This window comes from Microcaecilia unicolor, chromosome 3, assembly GCF_901765095.1.
Source record: "Microcaecilia unicolor chromosome 3, aMicUni1.1, whole genome shotgun sequence".
NCBI classification, from domain to species: Eukaryota; Metazoa; Chordata; class Amphibia; order Gymnophiona; family Siphonopidae; genus Microcaecilia; species Microcaecilia unicolor.
In genome coordinates, this window is record NC_044033.1 from 220,126,285 (window position 1) to 220,151,785 (window position 25,501).

The window sequence follows — 25,501 nt, forward strand, 5'->3', positions numbered from 1 at the left end:
AGGATTGGGGAGAGAGAGGGAAACCAACAGAGGGAAGGATTGGGGAGAGAGAGAAAGAGGGAAACCAACAGAGGGAAGGATTGGAGAAAGAGGGAAGGATTGGGGAGAGAGAGAAAGAGGGAAAACAACAGAGGGAAGGATTGGGGAGAGAGAGGGAAAACAGATGGAAGGATGGGGAGAGAAAGGGAAAAACAGATGGAAGGATGGGGAGAGAGAGGGAAAAACAGATGGAAGGATTGGGGAGAGAGAGGGGAAAACAGATGGAAGGATGAGGAGAGAGAGAGAAAAACAGATGGAAGGATTGGGGAGAGAGGGAAAAACAGATGGAAGGATGGGAAGAGAGAGAGAGGGAAAAACAGATGGAAGGATGGGGAGAGAGAGAGGGAAAACGGAAGGATAGGGAGAGAAAGAGGGAAGACGCTGGATGGAAGAATGCAGAAAGAAATAGGGGAGACACTGGAAGGATGGGGAGAGAAAGCAGAGCTGCTGGATGGAAAAGGGGAATAGAGAAAGACTGGAGAATAAGAGGAAGGGGCATGGGGAGAACAAGGGTGAGGAAAAGATGAAAAGCCACAGGTAGATGAAGGAAATTAAAGAATGGATAGTAAGAATGAATTAAATCTGGACAGAGAGAGAGCCTGAAAAATATTGAAGAAAGCAATGAAAAAGGAGACAAAAATGACAAATGGCACAGAAGAGTTAAGCGAAAACAAAGGAAAGGAGAATCACAGACTGGGACCAATATGGAAAGAAAAACAGTCACCAGACAACAAAGGTAGAAAAAAATCATTTTATTTTCATTTTAGTGTTTGTAATATGTCCAATTTGAGAATTTACATTGGCTGTCTTATTTTGCACTGGGTATACTACTACTACTACTTAGCAAATCACGTTATTTTTTTCTCCTATAGTACTGTAATATTTTCAATGATGTCTGTTTATATGCGCCATGGCTGGTATAGGGGGTGTGGTTAATGTGGGTGTGGCTATCATAGGGGTGGAGCCATATGTGGTGACCCCGCCCATAATGAGTACCGGCACCTTTTTTTCTACAAAAAAAGCACTGTATATGTGATAAGACTTGGCCTAAGGCTTTGATTTGTTTACAAAATGTGCACAAAGTATGATCCACCTTTAACACCAGAGCAGACTGTATCATGGGTCACATTAAAAATTGCCTCGACTAAATAAAAACTCGTGTTCCTTCTAAAAGCAGATGCATCAAAGATGCACATGAAAAAGGTCATATGTTGGATCTGGTATGTGCAAACTATCCCTCTTTGTTGACTTTTTGTAACTGGGAACCAGAATTATGGTCAGACCATTACAGTTGTACATTTACTTTGAATTATTTTTCTTCTAAATCAATTCAAACTCCTGTTCATAAGAGCAAAATGGATAGAAATAATAGACAAATTATTTGTTTGTTGGAATGTAATTGTATTTTACATGCATTGCCTGTCACCTATTATTTCTCTGTGATTACTCTGTGACCTCTGATGTGAATTACTTAGAGAGGTCACACTGCTATGCAACTTCCTGTGGGGGTTAGATGCAGCACATGCAGCACATGGAGCACATGGAGCTCATGTTCTCTCCTAACCTGAGAGGATCTATGGTGGTGTGAGCATCCATTACCATCTAAGCACATGGAAGGAGCTGATAAGACAAATGTATAGTAATATGTATATATAAGCCTGTCTGATTATAATCTAACTACAAACTGTGAGTAAACAGATGTTTTGTTACTTCAACTTTAAAGTGACTCAGCAGTGAATTATTCAGGGGTGAATGAGAGAGAGATGAAGAAAGAAATTAACATTTCTAAAGCTGAAGCTGTGTGTACTAAAATCTGCTAATTATTTACTACAAATAATCCAACAAAAGGGTTATGGGCCCAGGGCCAGGAATTGAAAAAGAAGAGAAATATTACCAGGCAGAAAAAAGGCCACATTTTTCTCTTAAGTTTTAAAGGAAAGATTCAGTCTGTCTCTCTCTCCCCCCACACAGCAGACAGAAGGCTAAGAAAATGGCTGAGGGAAGAAATTCACCATTGTTCTATTCTCTCAAGGTGCCTAAATTAACTGAGTTTAATTATCGGCAGTGGGAACTAAGATTCATATGTCTCCTTCGAGCAAAAAGATTAAATATATGCTTAGATCAAGACAGAACAGATGAAAATATGGCTGAATGGGACAATGCAAACTATTATGTGAAGTGCATGCTTTTGGAAGCTCTCTCAGAGAAACAAGCCATATTAGTGGAGGGAAAAGATACACCAAAGGACATTTTATATAAACTGAGAACTATGTATGCAACTACATATGCAAAGCAGCAACCAATTTGGCTGGCAGAGTTGAATGAAACCAAATTAAGGGATAAAAGTAAATGTAATGATCACATTATGCATCTTATGTCTTCATTTCAAAAGTTAGAACTTTCTGGAATTCCCATGTGTGATGCATTGAAAAGAGCATTTCTTTTTACCTCACTATCAAAGAAGTTTGATGTTTTTAGGTCTGTAAATGAGGCCATTGAAGGGCAATCTTTTGAACAGGCAACATCAAAACTAAGGCAGGAATGCATAATAAATGATTCTGAGGAGATGTGTTCTCAAAGCAAGTCAGAGAGAAATGAAACAAATTTCTTGGCAAAGAACAGAGGAAGGCGGAGCTATGGGAAAACTCCACCCAAGGGCAAGCTGATTTGCTACTCATGTGGAAAGGAGGGACATGTATCTAAATGGTGTAAGGAAACACAAAACACTCCCTCTAGCTCACCTAAGCCAATGGAACTAAAGAATTTTCAAACCAGGAAATGTATGAAAGACAATCATAAACAAAAGGGCTTTCTAATGGCAGAAAAATCTTTGACTATGGTAAATAATAATTCAAATGAAAGTACTTGGATTTTGGATTCAGGGAGCACATGCCATTTAACCAATTCTAAGGATTTCTTTCAGGAAATGTGTCCAGAGGAAGGTATTCTTAAAACTGCAAACGCAGGGACTGCTAAGATCCAAGCAAAAGGTATTGGATTCTTAAAATGCAAAGTGTCTAATGAAGTTAAAGAAATTCCTGTAAGTGATGTCTTGTATATTCCCCAAGCAGTTTGCAATATGCTTAGTGTATCTACATTAGATAAGAAGGGATTTGCGATTCATTTTGAAAACAGTAAGTGCACAATCTCTAAAAATGATGAAGTGTATGCTGAAGCTTTATGCATAATGATGTTTATAAACTGAGCATTTCAGGTGAAGCCTCACATATGGCGCAAGTAAGGAAGAATGATGGTAAATGTAGTCTGGAAATCTGGCACCGCCGCCTGGGACATCGTGATTTTAAGGTGATCCAGGATCTTTACAGTAAGCAACTAGCCACTGGCATTCAGATAAGTGCAGATGCTGGTAAAATGGAGAAATGCATAGACTGTGTTACTCAAAAAGGTGTGAGACCCTCATTTCCTGCATACACAGGAAATAGGAGTAATAAAGTACTGGACTTAATACACAGTGACTTATGTGGACCGTTTAATATCCCATCATTGGGAAATAACAGATTTGTGCTAATATTCTTGGATGATTTCTCTAGATATTGTGTGGCCTATTTGCTGAAAGAAAAAAGTCAAGTCACAGACATGCTGAAGAAATACGTAGCCATGGTGAGCAATAAATTTGAAAGAAAACCAAAGGTTCTTCAGACCGACAATGGTGGTGAGTTCACTTCACAAAGCATGCGCACATTTCTAGAACAAGAAGGCATTCAGCATATCACAACAGTAGCTTATACACCAGAGCAAAATTCTGTTGCAGAGAGAAAATTTAGGTCACTTGTGGAAATGACCAGATGTATGCTGTCAGATAGCAATCTCCCTAAAAGACTATGGGGGGAAGCCATTCTCACAGCAGTGTACCTACAAAACAGAATGCCAACTAAAGGCGCTGAGCGCACACCACATGAGACATGGCATGGTAGGAAGCCAAACCTGTCACACATAAGAACATTTGGAAGTACAGCATATGCTCATGAACCAAAGCAAAGAAGGCATAAGCTGGATTCCACAACAGAAAGGGGCATTTTAGTTGGCTATGCTCCAGGACACAAAGGATATAGAATTTTGAATCTGAAAACTGGCATTGTTGGCATAAGACATGTTACATATTTTGATGAAAACAAAAGGGTTGATAAAGGCTGGATTATCCCAGATGAGCCTTATCATCCAGAATATGAAACTAGAACCATAATAGACATGCCAGTGTATATAAATGCCATACCAAGGCAGATGTCTGAAAGCAACTCACCTGTATCTAACGAGGAACAGGCAGAGGAAGCAGACACAGAAAGGATCATTGAAGAAGACAGTACAGTTGGAGAAGGGGAATCAATTGGAGAAGGACTCTCAGATTTAGAGGATGCGGAAAGGTCAGACCAACCTGTTGTCAGACGCTCATCCAGGGAAAACAAAGGTGTTCCACCCCCAAGACTGTCTTACCTAACAAAGTCAGCAGAAGCTCAAGAGCCCTTAACATGGGATGAGATTGAGAAAATGCCAGCAGAAGAAGCTGCTGAATGGCATAAAGCTGCACAAGAAGAAATTGATGCATTGGATAAAAATAATACTTGGATTCTTACAAAATTACCTCCTGGCAAGAAAGCTATAGGATGCAAATGGGTATTCAAGTTAAAAAGGAATGCACAAGGAAAAGTGGAAAGGTATAAAGCCAGATTAGTGGCAAAGGGATATCTTCAAAAATATGGAGAAGATTTTGATGAAGTGTTTGCACCTGTAGTGAAACACACGACAATTAGAACACTTCTGAGCATTGCAGTCTCAAAAGGCATGCAAGTCAACCACATTGATGTGAAAACAGCGTTTCTTCACGGGGATATAACTGAAGACTTGTACATGGAACAGCCAACAGGTTTCATAAATACAAAACAAAGACAGCTAGTGTGTAAATTAAACAAAGGTCTTTATGGATTAAAGCAAAGTGAAAAATGTTGGAATGACAAATTGCATGAAATATTGACAAATTTAGGATTTAAGCAAGGTGAAGCAGATAAATGCTTGTACACTAGGTGCACAAATGGACAATATGCATACATTTTAGCTTTTGTTGATGATCTGCTCATTGCAAGCAAAAGTGAGCAAGAGTACAAGGACATTGTAAAATGTTTAAACCTCAATGTTGAGATAAAAGAACTGGGTAATGTGTCATACTATCTTGGTATAGAAATTGAGAAACAAAATGATGGTTCTTATCTTCTAAGCCAGAAGCAGAAAATAAATGAGCTTATTGAAAGTTTAGGTATGCAAGATGCCCAAGTTGTAAGCACTCCCATGATCACTGATTTTCTGAAGGATGAAAACAGTAAGAGAACCTTTACCAGATAACATCCAATATAGATCAGCCATAGGTAAGCTTTTATATCTAGCTACCACATACAGGGCTGATATAGCAAATGCAGTAGGAATTTTGAGCAGAAGGGTCAGCTCACCTACCAAATCAGATTGGACTGCAGTTAAAAGGATGGTAAGGTATTTAAAGGGTACCATTGATTGTAAATTAAAGATTTCAGCCAATAGTAATCCAAAACTAATATGTTACTGTGATTCAGATTGGGCAGGGGATCATTCTAATTATAAATCCACAAGTGGATATGTGTTTATGTATGGAAATGTACAAATTTCATGGGCCAGTCATAAACAAAGTATTGTGAGTTTGTCTTCTACAGAAGCTGAATACGTGGCCGTATCGGAAGCGTGCAGAGAACTGATATGGATTGAAAAACTTTTGCTGGATTTCGGAATAGCTGAAAAGAGACCAATCCAGATAATGGAAGATAATCAGAGCTGCATCCGACTGTCACAGAATGACAAGGTTCAGTCACGCACCAAGCACATCGCAACGAAATACCACAACGTGCGAGAGTTGGCGAAAGAAGGGGTCATCAGTCTACACTATTGTCACACCAGTGAGATGACAGCTGACATCATGACCAAACCGTTACCCAGAGAACATTTTGTGAATCTGCGTATAAAGCTTGGACTTTGTATGAATAAATAATTGCATGACAGTTATGCATGAGAAGGGGTTTGTTGGAATGTAATTGTATTTTACATGCATTGCCTGTCACCTATTATTTCTCTGTGATTACTCTGTGACCTCTGATGTGAATTACTTAGAGAGGTCACACTGCTATGCAACTTCCTGTGGGGGTTAGATGCAGCACATGCAGCACATGGAGCACATGGAGCTCATGTTCTCTCCTAACCTGAGAGGATCTATGGTGGTGTGAGCATCCATTACCATCTAAGCACATGGAAGGAGCTGATAAGACAAATGTATAGTAATATGTATATATAAGCCTGTCTGATTATAATCTAACTACAAACTGTGAGTAAACAGATGTTTTGTTACTTCAACTTTAAAGTGACTCAGCAGTGAATTATTCAGGGGTGAATGAGAGAGAGATGAAGAAAGAAATTAACATTTCTAAAGCTGAAGCTGTGTGTACTAAAATCTGCTAATTATTTACTACAAATAATCCAACAGTTTGGTCTTCAGTAATTCCATTTATAGATATGTCTGAAACTAGTTTTGAAGTTTTATTTTTGACTTGAAATTCTATGACCTCATCAGTTATCGGTCTTATTGCTCCTGAATATGAAGTAAAAGTTAGTTGGAGAGTTAGTTTTTTTCCTGCAAAATTACTGGCACTGAAAAAATATTGTCATTGTCTAGAACGTAAATAGAGAAAGCAAAAAATGTGATAAGAATTAAATGGAAACAGTTATTAAAATAGTATAAATGTGGCTTAAATAAGGCCAAAAGAACATATTACTCAACCTCTGTAGGTACAGAAAAGCCGAAGCTTAGAAAGTTATTTGAACTGGTTAATTTTAATCTAGCGTCTTCTTTCTCAACCAATGCTGTTCAGTCCTCTGATGAAGAGTTAGCTGTTTACCTTGAGTCCAAAGTGAAATTTATTCATTTCATAAATGTTCCTATTTGTATTTTGCCAAAACCTATATCAGATTTGGATGATGTGCTAGCAGACAGATGCCAGGTCTCTTTTGACCCGGCTTCTGCCATTGCACTGTTTCCATTAATTAATACATCTTGTTAGAAACCATTTCTAATTTTGCTCAGGTGCTGACCTCTCTGTACCTGAAGCAAACTCCTCCAAAGTATAACAAATTTGGACCTTTTTAAATTCCAAACTTCTCAACTTCTGGCTATAGGGCAATTTTGGAAGTTAAATCATTTGAAAATTCTGGTCCCACCCAGAGAATTGCCTTAACAGTAGTTAGCTGGCACTTGGGACTTAATCATTACACAGCAGGAGGTAAGGGTTGAGCTCTGAATAGGGGTCAAACCATTTCTAACTTTGCTCAGGTGCTGACCTCTCTGTACCTGAAGCAAACTCCTCCAAAGTATAACAAATTTGGACCTTTTTAAATTCCAAACTTCTCAACTTCTGGCTATAGGTGAGATTCCTGATATTCTCTTTAATTTAATGCTTAGTGCTTAATTAATTTTGCCCTGTGAAACCTCTTATTTTCTTTCTTTTTCTCTTCCTACCAAGCTCTGAGAGGGAGGCTGTATTGTATTGGGGCTCTAAAGTGCATTTTACATTGTTGAAACTGATATAATTATTGGGAATATCTGGATTTATATTACAACAAGGAAAGTTTATTTTTTTATATTCTAGGGCAATTTTGGAAGTTAAATCATTTGAAAATTCTGGTCCCACCCAGAGAATTGCCTTAACAGTAGTTAGCTGGCACTTAGGACTTATAATCCCACCCACCCCAGGGTTTTCCACTCATTTATAGACAAACCAAACCTCATTAACTTAATCATACACAGGCATTCTTACAGACTGTTAACCCCAACTAAGTATACCTGTTCATACCCAATTCAAGAAATCAGGATGACTTTTATTCTCTGCAATAATTGTGGTACTTTAGTTTCAAGGCCAATCATCTGGAGACTTAAAACTTGCCCTATCTGTCTTCAACTATCTAGTTTTAAACAAGAGTTCAGTAAAGTAATGCAAGAATTGGATACAATTAAAGCAGCTTCTAGGACTGCACAGAGAAATAGCTTTTCACCACTCCGTCAAAGAATAAAACCACATAAGAACAGATGGTTCACAGTAGGCTCAGGCAGACTTCGTCATGTGACACAGAAGCATCCACCCCGCACAAGTGTTGCCACTAAAGAATTCTTTTGCTCCATTACAGCACTGTAATGCTCCTGAAAATAGAACTGAAGCAGAGGAAAAAGCAATAAAGTTGGAACAAAAAGACATGAAGGTACCCAAAGTGAAAAGACACTCCCAAATCACTAATGTTAAAACACATACCAAGAAATATAGGTGGAAAGCAATGACCACAAATGCTCGTAGTCTAAGCAATAAAGTTCATGACCTTCAAGCCCTGATGTTGGAGGCAGATGTTGTTGCAATCACAGAGACATGGCTCAACAGTTCCCACGAATGGGATGCAAGCATACCAGGCTATAATCTATTTAGGAAGGATAGAGAGGGTCGTAAAGGTGGAGGAGTAGCTCTGTATGTGAGGAATGATATCATGGCGACTGAAATGACAGGGACCTGGGGAAAAGAAGAAGCGATATGGATCACCTTAAAAAGAGAAGATAGAACTTCTGTCCACGTGGGTGTTGTCTAAAGACCCCCCACACAATTAAAGGAACTAGATAAAGATCTGATTGCAGATATTCAAAAATTAGGAAAGAAAAAAGAGGTTCTGTTGATGGGAGATTTCAATCTGCCGGATGTAGATTGGAAGGTTCCGTCTGCCAAATCGGAAAGAAGTAGAGAAATCGTAGATGCTTTCCAAAGTGCTCTGCTCAGACAGATGGTGACGGAACCCACGAGGGAGGGAGCGATGCTGGATCTGGTGCTCACAAATGGGGATAGTGTGTCAAATGTGCGAGTGTGTGCACATCTGGGAAACAGTGACCATCAAACGGTTTGGTTTGATATAACGGCTGAAGTGGAGGGCGGCCACTCTAAACTCAAAGTCCTGGATTTCAAGCGTGCTGACTTTAGTAAAATGGGGGAATACCTGAGGAAGGAGATGATGGGCTGGGAGGACGAACAGGAAGTGGAAGGGCAGTGGTCCAGGCTGAAAGAAGCAATAAATAGGGCCACAGACCTTTATGTAAGGAGAGTAAATAAAAGCAAGAGGAAAAGGAAACCGATATGGTTCTCCAAGCAAGTGGCTGAGAAAATAAAGGCTAAAGAGTTGGCGTTCCAGAAATATAGAAAATCTCAAGAAGAGGAACACAGGGAGGAATACCGGATGAAACTGAAAGAAGCCAAGAGAGAGGTACGTCTGGCGAAGGCGCAAGCGGAAGAACAAATGGCTAGAAATGTAAGGAGGGGCGACAAAAATTTCTTCAGGTATATTAGTGAAAGAAGAAGGACTAAAAAGGGAATTGTGAGACTAAAAGATACAGCGAACCGCTATGTAGATAATGATGAAGAAAAAGCCAATTTACTAAATAGATACTTTTGTTCGGTTTTCACTGAAGAAAATACTGGAGAAGGACCGCGAGGGACTGGCAAAAGTACACCTGAGAATGGAATGGATATAGCACCATTCACGGAAGAGTGTGTGTATCAACAACTTGGAAAGCTAAAGGTGGACAAAGCCATGGGACCGGACGGGATCCACCCCAGAATATTGAGGGAGCTCAGAGAGGTCCTGGCGGGTCCTCTTAAAGATTTGTTTAATAAATCCTTGTAGACTGGAGAGGTTCCGAGGGACTGGAGAACAGCGGAGGTGGTACCTCTTCACAAAAGTGGTGATAGGGAAGAAGCTGGAAACTACAGGCCGGTAAGCCTCACTTCGGTTATTGGAAAAGTAATGGAAGCCATGCTGAAGGAAAGGATAGTGAATTTCCTAGAAGCCAACAAGCTGCAAGATCCGAACAACATGGTTTTACCAGAGGGAAATCGTGCCAAATGAATCTCATTGAATTCTTTGATTGGGTAACTGGAGAATTGAATCATTGACGTGCTATAGACGTAATCTACTTAGATTTTAGCAAAGCTTTTGACACAGTTCCTCACAGGAGGCTCTTAAATAAACTAGATGGGCTGAAGATAGGTCCCGAAGTGGTGAACTGGATTAGGAATTGGTTGACGGACAGACGACAGAGGGTGGTGGTAAATGGAGTTCGCTCGGAGGAGGGAAAGGTGAGTAGCGGAGTGCCTCAGGGATCGGTGCTGGGGACGATTCTGTTCAATATATTTGTGAGTGACATTGCCGAAGGGTTAGAAGGTAAAGTTTGCTATTTGCGGATGATACTAAGATTTGCAACAGAGTGGACGCCCGGGAGGGAGTGGAAAGCATGAAAAGGGATCTGAGGAAGCTAGAAGAATGGTCTGAGGTTTGGCAATTAAAATTCAATGCGAAGAAATGCAAAGTGATGCATTTAGGGAGTAGAAACCCACGAGAGACGTATGTGTTAGGCGGGGAGAGTCTGATAGGTACTGAGGGGGAGAGGGATCTTGGGGTGATAGTATCCGAGGATCTGAAGACGACGAAACAGTGTGACAAGGCGGTGGCTGTAGCGAGAAGGTTGCTAGGCTGTATAGAGAGAGGTGTGATCAGCAGAAGAAAGGAAGTGTTGATGCCCCTGTACAAATCGTTGGTGAGGCCCCACCTGGAGTATTGTGTTCAGTTTTGGAGGCCGTACCTTGCGAAGGATGTTAAAAAAATGGAAGCGGTGCAAAGAAAAGCTACAAGAATGGTATGGGATTTGCATTCCAAGACGGATGACTAAAGACTTGCTGACCTGAACATGTATACCCTGGAGGAAAGGAGGAACAGGGGTGATATGATACAGACGTTCAAATACTTGAAAGATATTAATCCGCAAAAAAATCTTTTCCGGAGATGGGAAGGCGGTAGAACGAGAGGACATGAAATGAGATTGAAGGGGGGCAGACTCAAAAAAGATGTCAGGAAGTATTTTTTCACGGAGAGGGTGGTGGATGCTTGGAATGCCCTCCCGCGGGAGGTGGTGGAGATGAAAACGGTAACGGAATTCAAACATGCGTGGGATATGCATAAAGGAATCCTGTGCAGCAGGAATGGATCCTCAGAAGCTTAGCTGAAATTGGGTGGCGGAGCAGGTGGGGGGAAGAGGGGTTGGTGGTTGGGAGGCTAGGATAGGGGAGGGCAGAGTTATACGGTCTGTACCAGAGCCGGTGATGGGAGACGGGACTGGTGGTTGGGAGGCGGGAAATACTGCTGGGCAGACTTATACGGTCTGTGCCCTGAAAAAGACAGGTACAAATTCAAGATATGAGTTTATCTTGAGCAGACTAGATGGACCATGCAGGTCTTTTTCTGCCGTCATCTACTATGTTACTATGTTATAATTGTCCTTTAGACAAACCACCTAGTGGTGTACCAAGGGCGGGGCGGTGGGGGCGGTCCACCCTGGGTGTCAGTGGGTGGGGGGGTGCTCCGCTTCTGCTGCTCCGCTCCTGCTTTTCCCACCCTTTAAAAAAAAAAAACCTGAGAAGTGGCGTCTGCCCTGCTTGTAAAAGAAACAAATCTCCTTGTCGTTGTCGGGCCTTCCCTCACTGTGGAAAAAGAAGCCAGCAGATCAATATAACATCAGAAATATTTTATTGAAGATACCGCATGTAAACAAATTGCCCGACACAGGCCGTGTTTCACCCACCAAGGGCTGCGTCAGGGGCTAATTTGAAACCTTCAGAAAGGAGCAACTCTAAAAACGGAAAATTTGTGGTGTATAATAGATTGGAAAAAACCAGCGCATACAGCAGATGCCTAAAATGATGTGACTCTTAACACAACGCAAGCAGATGCTTCCCTCACTGTGTCCCGCCCTCCTCTGAGGTAACTTCCTATTTCCGCGAGGGCGGGACACAGTGAGAGAAGGCCCGACAACGACGAGGAGATTTGTTTCTTTTACAAGCAGGGCAGATGCGAGGCGCTGCCTGCCACGCCGCTTCACAGGTTTTTTTTAAAAGGCAGGGTGGTGGCAGGAGAAGAGGGCTGACAGAGATGGTGGTCGGGTCAGGGGGGGTTCTCAGATGAGAGAAGGACTGAGAAGGGGCTCTCTCTCTCTCTCTCATGGGAGAAGGGGGGGCTGGGGAGGGGGTTCTCAGATGGGAGAAGGGGCCATGAGGGAAAATGGGGGCCATGCCTGGTACTGGTGAGAAAATGCGGCATGCCTGGGTCAGGTGGGAGAATGGGTCTGGGGCTGAAAAGGGGGGCCCTAATGCAAGGCATGTGGATGAAGGGGGCTGGAACAGGGGGCTGAAATAAGGGTAGGTGGGATAAGGGGGCTAGTGCTGGGACTGGTGGCTGAAAAGGGGCAGGGGCTGAAACTGGGGGGGACTGGGGGCTGAAAAGGAGACAGGGAGAAATGGTGGGGGCTGAAGTTCAGGACTCGTGAGAGAAAAGGGCTGGGGTTGAAACTGGGGGCTGAAAAGGGGACAGGGAGAAGTGGCTGGGGGCTGAATCTTGGGACTGGTGGGAGAAAAGGGCTGGAGCTGAAACTGAGGACTGGTGGGATAGTGGGGCTGAAGCTGGGGGCTGAAAAGGGGGGCAGGTGGGAGATGTGGGCTGGGGCTAGAACTAGGGGCAGGTGGGATAAGGGGGCTGGAACTGGGGGCTGAAAAGGTTGCCAGATAGGCGGATTTCCCGCCCAATTGGGCGGTTTTCAGCAACCCACTGCAGGAAATTTCTGACCGCTGCGGGTTGCGGTTTTTTGGGCTGCTTTTTTTTTGCCGGGCGGTTTTTTTTCCTCCACCGGCTGCAGTTCTTCGCCCCACGAGGGTCGTGGCTAGTAACGTTGGGGGGGGGTGGTTAGTGACATTGGGGGAGTGGTTAATGATGTTGGGGGCGGGGTTGGTGATGTTGGGGGTGGGGCTGGTGATGGCGGGGGCAGGGCTGGTGATGGCGGGGGTGGGGCTGATGATGGCGGGGTTGATGACGGCGGGGGCAGGGGTGTGAAATTGTGGGTGGGTTTTGGAACTGGTTAATTGGCAACACTGTCAGCCAGTGTTTGAGCCTTAGGCTTACTAGGAGAGAGGGCTCAAGCTACTTTTCTGTTGAATAATTTTGTTTGTTAAATTTAAGAAAAGCCTAAGAGGACTTGTTGCAGAATGTTGTTGTTTTATTTTTTAAGACTCTGAACTGCAGTAAAATACATTGGGGAAAATGACAAACAAAACCATAGAATGACTTTGTTTAAAAACCTACCAGGAAACAGGTGTGAAAGTTTGACTGACCCTGGTGGGGGTAGAAGGTGAACAACTATTTCCTAGAGAGAGAGAGAAAAAAAAGCACTTGACTATTCACCACTTGGAAATCTAGGATAGAAGGGAGAGGTGAGTCCATGTAGGAGCCTGGATGTTATTTTTTGATCTGTGGGGAGTATGTCACTTCCTGACTAGTAAGGAAAATGGCATAGCTCCCACAGAGTTTTCTTCCTTGACTATCCCTTACAGTCTGACATGTATTTTAAGACTGCTCAGTGTCATGACTCTTGGAGCTTGGTAATTAGAAGCCCCAATATCATGGAGCATAACCCTGGCGCAGCAATCACCTGAAGTCTCTATTATTTTATAAAGTCTCTTTTATTGAATAAATCACAGATAATTTACTCACAGATAGACGTTCAGGATACAGAGACTTCTTAATCTGGAGGCTGTGGGAGATGGAGATCTGAAGAGAGGTAGTTGTATTGCAGGGGGAGGGGAAAGTAGTTGAACAGGTAGAAATAGGCCAAAGCTGGGTGACTGCAATGTGCGATATCTCATTTGGAAGAAGATATTTACAGGGTAAAAAATCCAGGTTCGTTACAGGGATTTTCAGCAGGACAGAGCTGTCTGGAGCGAGATGGTGTTGGCTCCATGTCCTTGGCTATAATGGAGGAAGAAGCCCCACGTGGCTGAAAGGACAAAGAAGTGGTGGGGCTTCACACAGGGAGGAGCAGATAGAAACCAATGGGGACAGAGCCTGCTATCGGATAGCAAGGGGTAGTCCTAGAGATAGGAGGGAAAGGTCACACCTGGCTGACCTCTGAGGACAGATAGTAAGACTAAACAGGAAGACAAAAGAGCCAAGCTTGGCAGAGAGAGAGAAGGTCTGAGCAGCCTCACAACCAGTGATAGCAGTTCTTACACAGCCAAACAAGTGTGGTTGCACTGCCTGTGAACTACATTACCCACAGTGCATTGCTCATGTATTTTTCCAGTGGGGAAACTGCAGCAATGATAGTCCTTGGGACTGAGAATAACAGTAAAGGCATTACACACATTTTAGGATCACGTTATAAACTAGTGCGAGGCTGTCGGAGGACAGAACACTCCTCGCCTGGTATCGGTAGATACCACTATCCATATTATCACACTTTATCAAATTAATTGCATGCAAGGTCCATTATTGACATTCAGGCTGTCCATCGGCTGTCACGATCCCAGGCTTCAAACAAACAGTCGCGAACTCTGGAACAACGTGAGTTCTTGACCTATTGTCGTCGAACGGCAGCAGGAGGCAAACCTCCCAAGCAGGACTGGACTAACAAGCTTGGTTTGGCTGGAACCAGTTGCTAGGATGGACTTGGCTTAGCAGGAACAGGATTCAAAATGCTGGAACCAGGTTCAGGATGCTCGAACAAGCTGGACAGGAACAGGATTCAGGATGCTGGAACAAACTTGGCAGGAGCGGGAGCTGAAAGCAAACAAAGCAGAGACGAGCAGGCAGGGGACTGGAGCTGAAGACAACCAGGATAGACACAAGCAGGATACAAAGCTAGCCCTCACAGACAAGCAACAGGACTAAGGCTGAAGCTAAGGCAGAGAGGGACTAGAACAAACAAGGCAGGCTAGGCAGGACACAAACCCGACCTAGAGACAGACAACAGACTAAGGCTGGAGCTAAGGTAGTAACCTGTTCCAGGGCAGAGGGAGCTGCAGCGAATGAGTGACGAAGTTTAGCAAACTCGGAGCAGGCGTGCGCCGCGGCACCCCCCCAGCAGCGTGCACCCGGGGCGGACCACCCCCACCGCCCCCCCCCCCCTTGGTACACCACTGTCTCTCACCCAGACTAAGCAGTATATCATCTTTAACTACCAATAGGGTGAGCAGATGCCTTTCTGCCAGGTCATAAAGAACAGAAGCCAGTGCTGGATTCTTTTTTAAGTTCTTTCTCAAAGACACTTTCTGCACAGACATAAAAAGGTTAATAAATAAAAACAAACAAAATCCATAACCTAAAAACAAACACAAAAAAAGCACTGACTCTAAAGTTTAGCAATTTCATTAAAGCAAAATGTATTTTCACATATCACAAACTCTTCCTATCCAAGCAGAATGTTTTTTATATTTATTTATTTATTTATTGCATTTGTATCCCACATTTTCCCACCTCTTTGCAGGCTCAATGTGGCTTACAATACATCATGAATGGTGGAGATATATAAGAAATAAACATTTAGTAATTACACACACAAAAAGCAATCAGATTTTCACTTACCAGCTCTTCACAGCTAAACTTCCTCTTTGAACCTACTGTTTGAACCATCAGCCAATGAAATGGCTTTTAGTAGCTATCTCAGGTTACCTGATAAGATAATTATGCACACATCATTGCAGTCATGCCCTCCTCTCAGAAAAAAAAACTAAAACTTTGAACCACTTACAGATTTTAACAAACATTTACACTATTTATTTTTTATTTCTCCCCAGTCTCACTTGCACACCTCCCTCCAAACCTGTTCTCTTTAATTTGAATGTTGTTCACGTCAAGCTCACCCTGAATGAGAAGTTGTTCTCACACCAAAGACATATATAGCACTCGTTGTATTCTTTTAAGCAACTTCAGCAGAGGTGTCTGCCTCAGTTAGCACTGCTGGACTGCCTTCATTTTCTGACGCGGGCAGGGGAGAGAGGACAATCACAACTTCAGGTAAAAGATTTTGCAACTGAACGGACCTGGCACCCTCCAGAGGTCGGGGCCCCCAGCCGGTGCTTACCCTGTTGGCATGGCCCTGAATGTGTGTATTGGACGTGTGTAGGTCCATTTTTCAGTGCACCTACAAAAAAGGCCTTTTGGGGGGGCTGAAAATGGATGTGTGGCAAAATAAAATTTGGCACACATCAATTTTGGGCTTGAGACCTTATCACCACCCATTGAGTTAGCGATAAAGTCTCACATGTTTACTGGGTGGTAATCATCAGCACATGTACACTTCCAATTACCCCCATTAGGCTACTCCTCCACTCCCAAGGTCACAAAGAGCTGTAGTGGGAACTGAACCCAGGATGCCAGAATCAAATCCCACTGCCCTAGCCATTAGGCTACTCCACTCCAGTTACTATACAAACCTCCACACATTTCTGCTAGATTGATGTTTGTCTGTTTTTTAATATAAATTAAGCTTTAGTAAAAAAAAAAAAAAAAGACAGCAGCAAGCTATATTTAATATTAAATACACAGAACTAGAGCAGGTTTCCCCATGAGAGTAAACTCTAAGAGAATGACACTATAAAGCTCCTGTATCTTAGCAAGAAAATTGGATTCAAGTTCAGCTTAATGACTTCTCCCCTCAATAATTTCATATCTGTTTCATTGCTTATATACCTATTTCCAGTGAGAAAATATGACTGTTTTTAATGCTGCTTTTTTTAATGTAAGTGATTTAAACAGCATTTGTGTGGGATCAGCAAGAACCTCATAACATCTCCCAAGCCGACGAATTAAGTACAGTCAGTTTTGAAGATGCAAGCTCATTCTCTTCTGCTTTTTTTAATGCTTTTTCATGGCCTTTGGAGGTTCGCTGAGTGTTTGTGTTCATTAGGGCAGGATTTGTTGACATCACCAGGATATCACAGGAATGGGGACATCATAATCGGAGGAATAGTAAATGTGAACAGTTTATATCTAACTGAACGGTTTAACTTCACAGATCCCCCTAACTTCCTTAATAATAGATTGTAAGTAAAATTGTTTAGCTTGTTCCTATCGGGGTTATGTTTATGAATTTTACAATGCACAGCCACTAACTGGGTGAATAATAAGTTTACTTGGATTCTTTTGAAATTAACTAGGTTACGGGGTCCTTTTACAAAGGCGCTCTGAAAATGGCTTGTGGAAATGTAGGCATGGGTTTTGGGCGTGCGCTGATCCATTTTTCAGCATGCCTGTAAAAAAGGCCTTTTTTAATTTTTGCCAAAAATGGATGTGCGGCAAAATCAAAATTGCCGTACATCCATTTTGGTTCTGCGACCTTACCGCCAGCCATTGACCTAGTGGCAAAGTCTCACACGGTAACAGAGCAGTAAAGACCTACGCGCACCAAATGCCACTTGATGCACGTTGGACGCACAACAAAAATGAAATTACTGCAAGAGCCACACGGTAACCAGATGGTAACTCCATTTTGGTGTGCGTTGAAGTACGTAGAGCCTTACGCTGCTTAGTAAAGGGGCCCTAGATTACTTATTACTTAGGATCCTATTGTGAATTAGAATTTGAAATGTAGGTTCCTAAAACATTGGTGGATGTGCCAATATTGCAAAGCACTTTTCCATAAAGAGGTTTACATATATACAGGTACTTATTTGTACTTGGGGCAATGGAGGTACTTATTTGTACTTGGGGCAATGGAGGGTTAAGTGACTTGTTCAGAGTCACAGGGAGCTGCAGTGGGAATTAATCCCAGTTCCCTAGGATCAGAGTCTGCTGCAATAACCACTAGGCTACTCCTCCACTTGTGAAACATTGGTGGCTATGGAATAGAAAAAGGAAATGAATGTGCCAATATTGCAAGGCACTTTTCCATAAAGAGCACCTGTTACCTGGGCAAGTGCTGCTGATCATCTGTATACTGTCTTGAGTATCCTTACAGACCCCTCTGCATTTTAAGTGCATTTACTTAGGGTATTTATAATCAGCTTAATCTATTCTTGGTGGAGTACAATGAACTGAGAATTAACAGTAAACAATCATTTTAAAGAGAACTGAGTCACACACAATAACTGCTTACATGATAGGATGATTGCAGTCAGATAGAACAGGTAGTGTCAAATGTGAAACAACTGAATAAAGAAGTAAAATAAGTAGTATTAATTTTTTACTAATCAATTAGTCTTAAGTCTCTAGAAGGGGCATTTTCAATATGACATCTAAGTCGGACTATGGACATTTTCCATTAAACGTCCCAAATTTGAATAGGAAATATGGAGGGGCATAATTGAACGAAAACGCCTATCTCCATGGGCGTTTATCTCCGAGAACGGGTCCGTGAAGGGGTGGACCGAACCGTATTTTGGGAAAAAATAGACGCCCATGTTTTATTCAACAATGTGTGAGCTGGGCGTTTTTGTTTTTCAGCGATAATGGAAAATGAAAGCGCCCAGCTCAAAAACGAATAAATCCAAGACATTTATTCGTGGGAGGGGCCAGGATTCGTAGTGCTCTGGTCCCCCTCACATGCCAGGACATCAACCGGGCACCCTAGGGGGCACTTTTACAAAAACAAAAAAACAGGTAAAAGAGCTCCCAGGTGCATAGCACCCTTCCCTTGTGTGTTGAGCCCCCCAAATCCCCCTCAAAACCCACTGCCCACAAGTCTACACCATTACTATAGCCCTAAGGGGTGAAGGGGGGCACCTACATGTGGGTACAGTGGGTTTGGGGGGGTTGGACGACTAATAAGCATTAAGCAGCACAATTGTAACAGGTAGGGGGGATGGGCCTGGGTCCACCTGCCTGAAGTCCACTGCACCCCCTAACAACTCCTCCAGTGACCTGCATACTGCTGCCAGGGAGCTGGGTATGACATTTGAGGGTGAAAATAAAAAGTTGTGAAACATCATTTTTTTGTGGTGGGAGGGGGTTAGTGACCACTTGGGGAGTCAGGGGAGGTCATCCCCGATTCCCTCCAGTGGTCATCTGGTCATTTAGGGCACTTTTTGGGGCCTTATTCGTGAAAAAACAGGGTCCAGGAAAAGTGTCCTAAATTCTAGCTAAAAACGCATACTTTTTTCCCATTATCGGTGAAATGCGCCCATCTTTGTTAGGCAGATAGCCACGCCCCAGTTCCGCCTTCGCCACACCTCTGACACGCCCCCATCAACTTTGTCCGCATCCGCGACGGAGTGCAGTTGAAAACGTCCAAAAATCGGCTTTCGATTATACCGCTTTATTCATTTTTGTGAGATAAACGTCCATCTCCCGATTTAGGTCGGAACTTGGGCGTTTTTCTCGTTCGATTATAAGCAGGATAGCCATTTTCAAAAAAGCAAAGCGTCTATCTTGTGCGGATAGTGCCAGGGTGTCTTAAGGTATTAGGATAGCAGGAGATACTGCCACTAGCTGGATAACAGTGCTGACCCCCTTATCTAGATACAATAGTAGGCAACTCATTTAGGCACCTTTTCTTGGAAAATTCATTGCAGTTTGCTGTCTGAATTTTTGGCTCCTAAATTTAGGAAACTTTAAACTGACAACTAGCACCTAAATTTCAACAAAAACATTCTTATATTTGGGAAAGTAAATGTAATGTGTTCCAACTATGTCTATGTAAATTGATGAGAAAATCCACAAGTAAATTATTTAAATGTGTGGAACAAAAAAGGAAACCTTTAGAATTTTGCTTGTAATTTCTTTACAGATTCATACTTTGTCTTATAGAAATGGAAAGTGTCAGCAGATGAGAATCTCTTGTTCCATCCAGTCTGCTTATTTATGCTGTGACCAATCACACTCAGTCTGTGGTTTTCTCCTTCATTCCTTCTTACACTAAGGTCACATGTATGTTTGATTTGCACCAGGGTTGTAATCAGTGGTGTGCTGGAGCTGGCTCACACCGGCTCTGCCGAGCCGGTTGTTACTTTTTCAAGAATTTAGTGAGCCGGTTGTTCAGCTGTCAGCTCTCGCCCCGCCTCTCCAGTCTCCGAGTCAATGTCACGACGCCTACCTCCTCACAGTGGCTCCTCGCACTCTCTCCGCCTCTCCTGAGTCTCCCAGTCCTGCCCAGCGGCCCATCTGTCGACGGCAGGACGCCATCCTCCTCCCAGCGGCTCCTCTTGCTCTCTCTCCACCTCTCCGAGTCCCGCCCTGTCAACGTCACGACGCCCCTGCCCTGCGGCTCCCTGCCCGCCAGTGAGTGCGCGCCCTTCCTGCTTCGGCTCCTGCAGGTTAGTTTGGCTCCTGTCCGTCCCAGCAGCTCGCTTCTGACTGCACTCTTCATTGGCCATGAGGTAGTAGTGCCTTCTGCTGCACTGCTAATGCACTCCTCCACACACCCTGCCGCCGGCCACCAGTCTATCGTCGTCCTCCTCGTCGGTAGAAGAATCTTGGATTGGATCACCAAAAAGGAAGGACAGGGGGGGGGGGGGGGACAAGATGGAACACTACTCTGGATGGGAGAGAAAGAGGGCAATGGCAATGGGCATGAATGGCCAAATTTCAGTGAGGATATCCTGTTTCCTGATGGGTCACTCTTAACTGTTGTTGTAATCTACCATGGGAAGCCTGGTGTTATAAAATTTGATGGAATATATTGAAATTAAATGGAAGTAGAATTAAACTCTCCTTTCATTGGGGCACACATGGAATCAGATCTGTTTTGTAGAAGTTTACCTTTTAGATATGCAAATGGATTATTCTGTTTTGAACATGTTTCAGGGGGAAGTGGTTTTATTAGTCAAAATAAATATTTTGTTTGTAGATTTCTTTTGTTTATATAAATGGGCTATATAAACCCCTAATGCAGCCCATATTAGTTTTCTTATATTTTGTTCTTGTGATAACTTATACTGTGCCAAAACTGAAAACTCTTATCTCTGTCTGGTTGGTAATAAAAGGAGCTCATTGTGAACACTATCTACCCTAAAAGACTGTTTTGTGGCTGTATGAAGAATTGTGATATTGAATAAATAAGCATATGTGTGTGTGCCCCTAGTCATGATGCATCCTAAGTTTAAATAATCCTTTCAAGAAATCCAGTTAATCTTTTAACTTATTAGTGGAGCATTACCACAGAGGCTTGGTATGGTCGTATTTTCAATATGGTAATACTACAGCCCAGCTAAGGAACAGCCAGGTTATTTTGAGTTAGTCTTCATCATACATATGTTTACAACATACATATGTACAGTTTTTTGTTTTTGCCATGTCCCACCAGCCAAACAGACTTCTTCCACTCTCCGCTGCTTGTTTCCTGCGCAGAGCAGCATGCCAGGCAGTCGGGACTTCTTGTACATGCTCTGAGAATGCGCAAAAACTCCCAGCATGCTGCACAAAGCCAGAAACAAGCAGTGGGGAGTGGTGGCAGTCCATTTATTAGGTTGTGGGGCTCAGTATCCCTGCCAGTAAAGGAATGCCTAGCATGCCTACACGGGTAGGGGGGGAGATAAATGTGTTGTGTCCCCCCCCAAGTCCACCCCTGGGTCTCCCCCCCCCCCCATCCAAATTGCAGGGCAGGCTATGCTCGCAGAGAGAGCCTGTTGTTAATACTTTACCAGCTAACTCTCTCCCTGGGAATAGCCAGCTCTGCCAATTTGTGTGTGTGTGTGGGGGGGGGGGGGGGGGGGGGGGGTGCAGAGGTGGATGGGGGAAGAGAGCCTGTTGTTAAAAATTTACCAGCACAACACTGGTTGTAATCCTTCCACCTCAGTTATCCACCTGCCTTTCTAAAACGTATTTTTATTTTCCCCAACTTACTATAATGACACCTTGACTTTCAGAAATTCATTCTTTGGAAAATGCTACTTATTTTTCCCTTATCAAAGCCTGATAGAAAACCAAAGGTTTGAAAAAATTTTTCATTTCCAAATTGTTTTAACATGTTGACTATATGTGATTCTGAAACATTTTCACCTTTGTACATATGGTTGACAAATTCTGTCAGTCACCAAACTTCTGTCATTGTTTTTTTTTTCTTGACCTTCTCTGTCCGAAGGTCTATTGCGGTACAAGGGGACCTCAGCATGCATCAAAAACAGCTGGATGTTTGCTGGTTTGGAATTGATATATCAGAGACGAGGACATTGCTTTCAAATTCTATAGAGTGAGTGCTGAGAAGTTATGTATTTACACTTCACAGGGATTCCTGAAGCAGGCCTCTATGGCTGAAGCACGATTTGTGTCGAGTCCATTATATACTTTGAATAAAGCTTCTGATGTGAACTCTTTGAGTCCGTTGGACGTTTTGTTTGCATCATCTTTGTTGTCACCGTCGCTGTTTTTGCCTGCTTGTATGGTCACAGGCAGGTCATGGGCATTTCTAAAATCTATGCGCATTATTATAGAATATACCCGCTCCTTGCATATTTTATGGTTCTAGATTTACAGCAGGTTTTACTTGGCGTAATTGGCTGTGGCTAAATTTAGTTGTGTGGACCGTTACTCAGTGTATTCTAAATAACTCATCCAAATTTAGGCTTATTCTATAAACTATGCCTAAAGTAAGTTGTTCTTAATAGAATAGTCTTAAGTGAATTAAGTGAACATTTAGGCATGATATATTGAATCTAGTCCACAAGGGAGAATTCTATAAAGACCAGATCTCTTTTAGAACATAGGCGCCGACTCCATGGGTGCTGTGGGTGCTCGAGCACCCCCAATATTTTCACTGTCCAGGCATTGGCAGGGGCGGGGGACACCGACCTCTGAAGGGCACCACCGCTGCTTACCCCTCCGACGTCACAGCAGCTGCGCAGCGTCAATGAAAGTGCTGCTGGCTAGCCTTCCCTTCGCTTCGCTCGTTCGTTCCCTCTCAGTGTCCAACCCTCACTGAAATGATGTCAGAAGAAGGCGGGACACTGAGAGGGAACGAACGAGCGAAGCGAAGGGAAGGCTAGCGGGCAGTGCTTTCACTGATGCTGCGCAGATGCTGCCACGGAGGTAAATTTAAATAGAAGATTTAAACCAGAGAACAGGGCGAGCAGGTGGACATGGGAGCGGGAGGGCAGGGGAGAAAGAAGCATTGATCGATGTACATGGATGGGAGGGGAGGGCAGGGCCCAGGGAGAGAGGAGAAATTGCTGGACATGGAGGGAAGTGAATTGCTTGATATGGATGGATGGAGGTGGGCAGGGGAGGAAGGAGAATTGCTTGATATGGATGGATGGAGGTGGGCAGGGGAGAGAGGAGCATCGATGGACATAGATGGGAGGGCAGGGCCCAGGGAGAGTGGAGAAATTGCTGGACATGGAGAGGAGGGCAGGGGAGAGAGGATAATTGCTGGATATGGATGGATGGTGGTGGGCAGGGGAGAGAGGAGCATCGATGAACATGGATGGGAGGGCAGGGCCCAGGGAGAGAGGAGAAATTGCTGGACATGGAGGAGAGGGGAGGGCAGGGAAGAGAGTGGAGAATTGCTGGATATGGATGGATGGAGGGAAGCAGCAGGGGAGAGAGGAGAATTACTGGATATGGATAGATGGATGGAGGGAAGGAGAGTTGCTGGGCATGGGTGGATGGAGGGCAGGGGAGAGGAGAGTTGCTGGACATAGGTGGATGGAGGGGAGCAGAGAGTGGCTGGACATGGATGGAGGGAAGGGCAGTGGAGATAGGAGGGTTGCTGGACATGGGCGGATGGAAGGGAGGGCAGGGAGAGAATTGTTGGACGTAGATGGAGGGGAGGGAAGGGAAAACAGGAAGGAGATGCACATGGATAGAGGGAAGAGAGAAGAAATGCTGGTCATGGATGGAGGGGAGGGAAGAGAGAGGAAAGAGATGAGATGAGGGAAAAGGAAGAGAGGAGAAAAACTGCACATGGATGGAAAAAATAGGCAGAAGCTGGATCCACTGGACAGTCAAGTCTGCGGAGGACCCAGCTTTTATTTATGGAGATAGAGCAAGAAATGAAGAAGAAAGGAGGAAAGTAAAGAAATAAATGGAAAGGAAGCCCTGGAAATAGAGTTAAGAGGACAGATAGCAGCAGAATCAGATACTGAGCCAGCATGATCAGAAAAACAAAGTCACCAGACAAAAAAGGTAGAAAAAATCATTTTATTTTCATTTTAGTGTTTGGAATATGTCCATTTTGAGAATTTACATCTGCTGCATCTGCTGTCTTATTTTGCAATGTATAGCAATGTGTTTCTTTCTGTTTGTCTGGTATTGTGCTGCATGCAGGGTCTAACTTCTTAGGATTTCAGGTTAATTTTTGAAGAATTTGAAGAGGGGCTATCTCTGTTCTGCATGTGTGACTGAAGGCCAAGTGTCTGAATAGGGATCTGTTTGTTAGATTCTGAGATTTTGCTAATACATTGTTTTTCAGAGTTGGCAAGACTGTCTGTTCTCATAATTCATGGTCTGTATGCTAATTTGGTTTGTGTCATTTAGCTGTAACAGTTTACAGTTTACAATGGAGCTGTAACAGTTTACAGAAATTATCTGTATATATAAAAGGCACCTCCAACGTTCCAATTAAGCCTCAAGCCGGATGAGGCTCCCGAGATATCCGGTTTGCCCTGCAGTCACTGTAGCTCCGCCCTCGCGTCAAAACGCGATGACGTCGAGGGCGGGGCGGCGAATTATGTCAAGGGCGGGGCGGCGAAGGCACAATGCACGAGTTCCAACTTCCACAGATTCTGATAGCAGCAGCGGGGAGAGCGCTGCCAACTTTGACCACAAACTCGCAAGCAAGTTAGTGAGGAACGGAGGGAGGGAGAGGGGGCTGTGGAACTCGGAAGGGAGGGACGGAGGGGGGGGTCTGGAACTCAGGAGGGAGGGAGGATGGTGCGTGGGGGGGGGGGGGGGGATGACCTTGCTAGCGCCTGTTTCATTTTTTCCCGAAATGGGCATTTCTTACTAGTTTATAATAAAAACAAAAAAAACCCAAAAGTTATTTTTCTTCTATACTGGTGTAATATTTTCAGTGATGCCATGGCTGGTAAAAGGGGTGTGACTACTGTTTGTGCGGAGCCATTGTGATCTCACCCCTGGATGGGTAGGGATGCCGACTAATAGGCTGCAGGAGGGCACCAGAAACCCTAGGACCGGCTCTGCACCCGCCGTAAGTCGGAAGTTCCATTCCCAGCCAGCCTACCTGCCCGGTGCCCGCCCTCTTGTCCCTCAGTTCTCCGCCGGTCCATCCTCGCCTTCCTGCGTGCCGCCCAGAATTTTAAAACTCATCTTACCTCGGGGTCCCGGCGGCAGCAGTGAAAGGTGAGCAGGCTCGGCGCTTCAGCCTTCCCTTCTCTCTCAGCTCTGGTCCCACTCTCATTTTCTGTTTCCACAAGGGCGTGACCAGAGCTGAGAGAGATGGGAATGCTGAAGCACCGAGCCTGCTCGCCTTTCACTGCTGCAACCGGGACTCTGAGGTAAGATGAGTTTTAAAATTCTGGGCGGCATGCAGGAAGGTGAGGAAGGACCGGCGGAGGACTGTTGTGAGAGAACAGGTCAGGCTGGGGTTGGGACTGGCACTCGGAGGAGAGGGGGGCCTGGAACTTGGAGGAGAGGG

At 43.9% G+C, this 25,501-nt stretch overlaps 1 protein-coding gene across 1 annotated transcript in view; it reads left to right on the forward strand.

Moving 5' to 3' along the window:
* Nucleotides 1-12,207: 12,207 nt before the first annotated feature.
* Nucleotides 12,208-25,501, forward strand: part of LOC115464386 (vomeronasal type-2 receptor 26-like) — an 80,232-nt gene continuing 66,938 nt past the window's right edge. Inside the window, exon 1 of the mRNA XM_030194772.1 lies at nucleotides 12,208-12,257. Coding sequence (XP_030050632.1) covers nucleotides 12,208-12,257 — 50 coding nt within the window. The remainder of the gene's footprint in view (nucleotides 12,258-25,501) is intronic.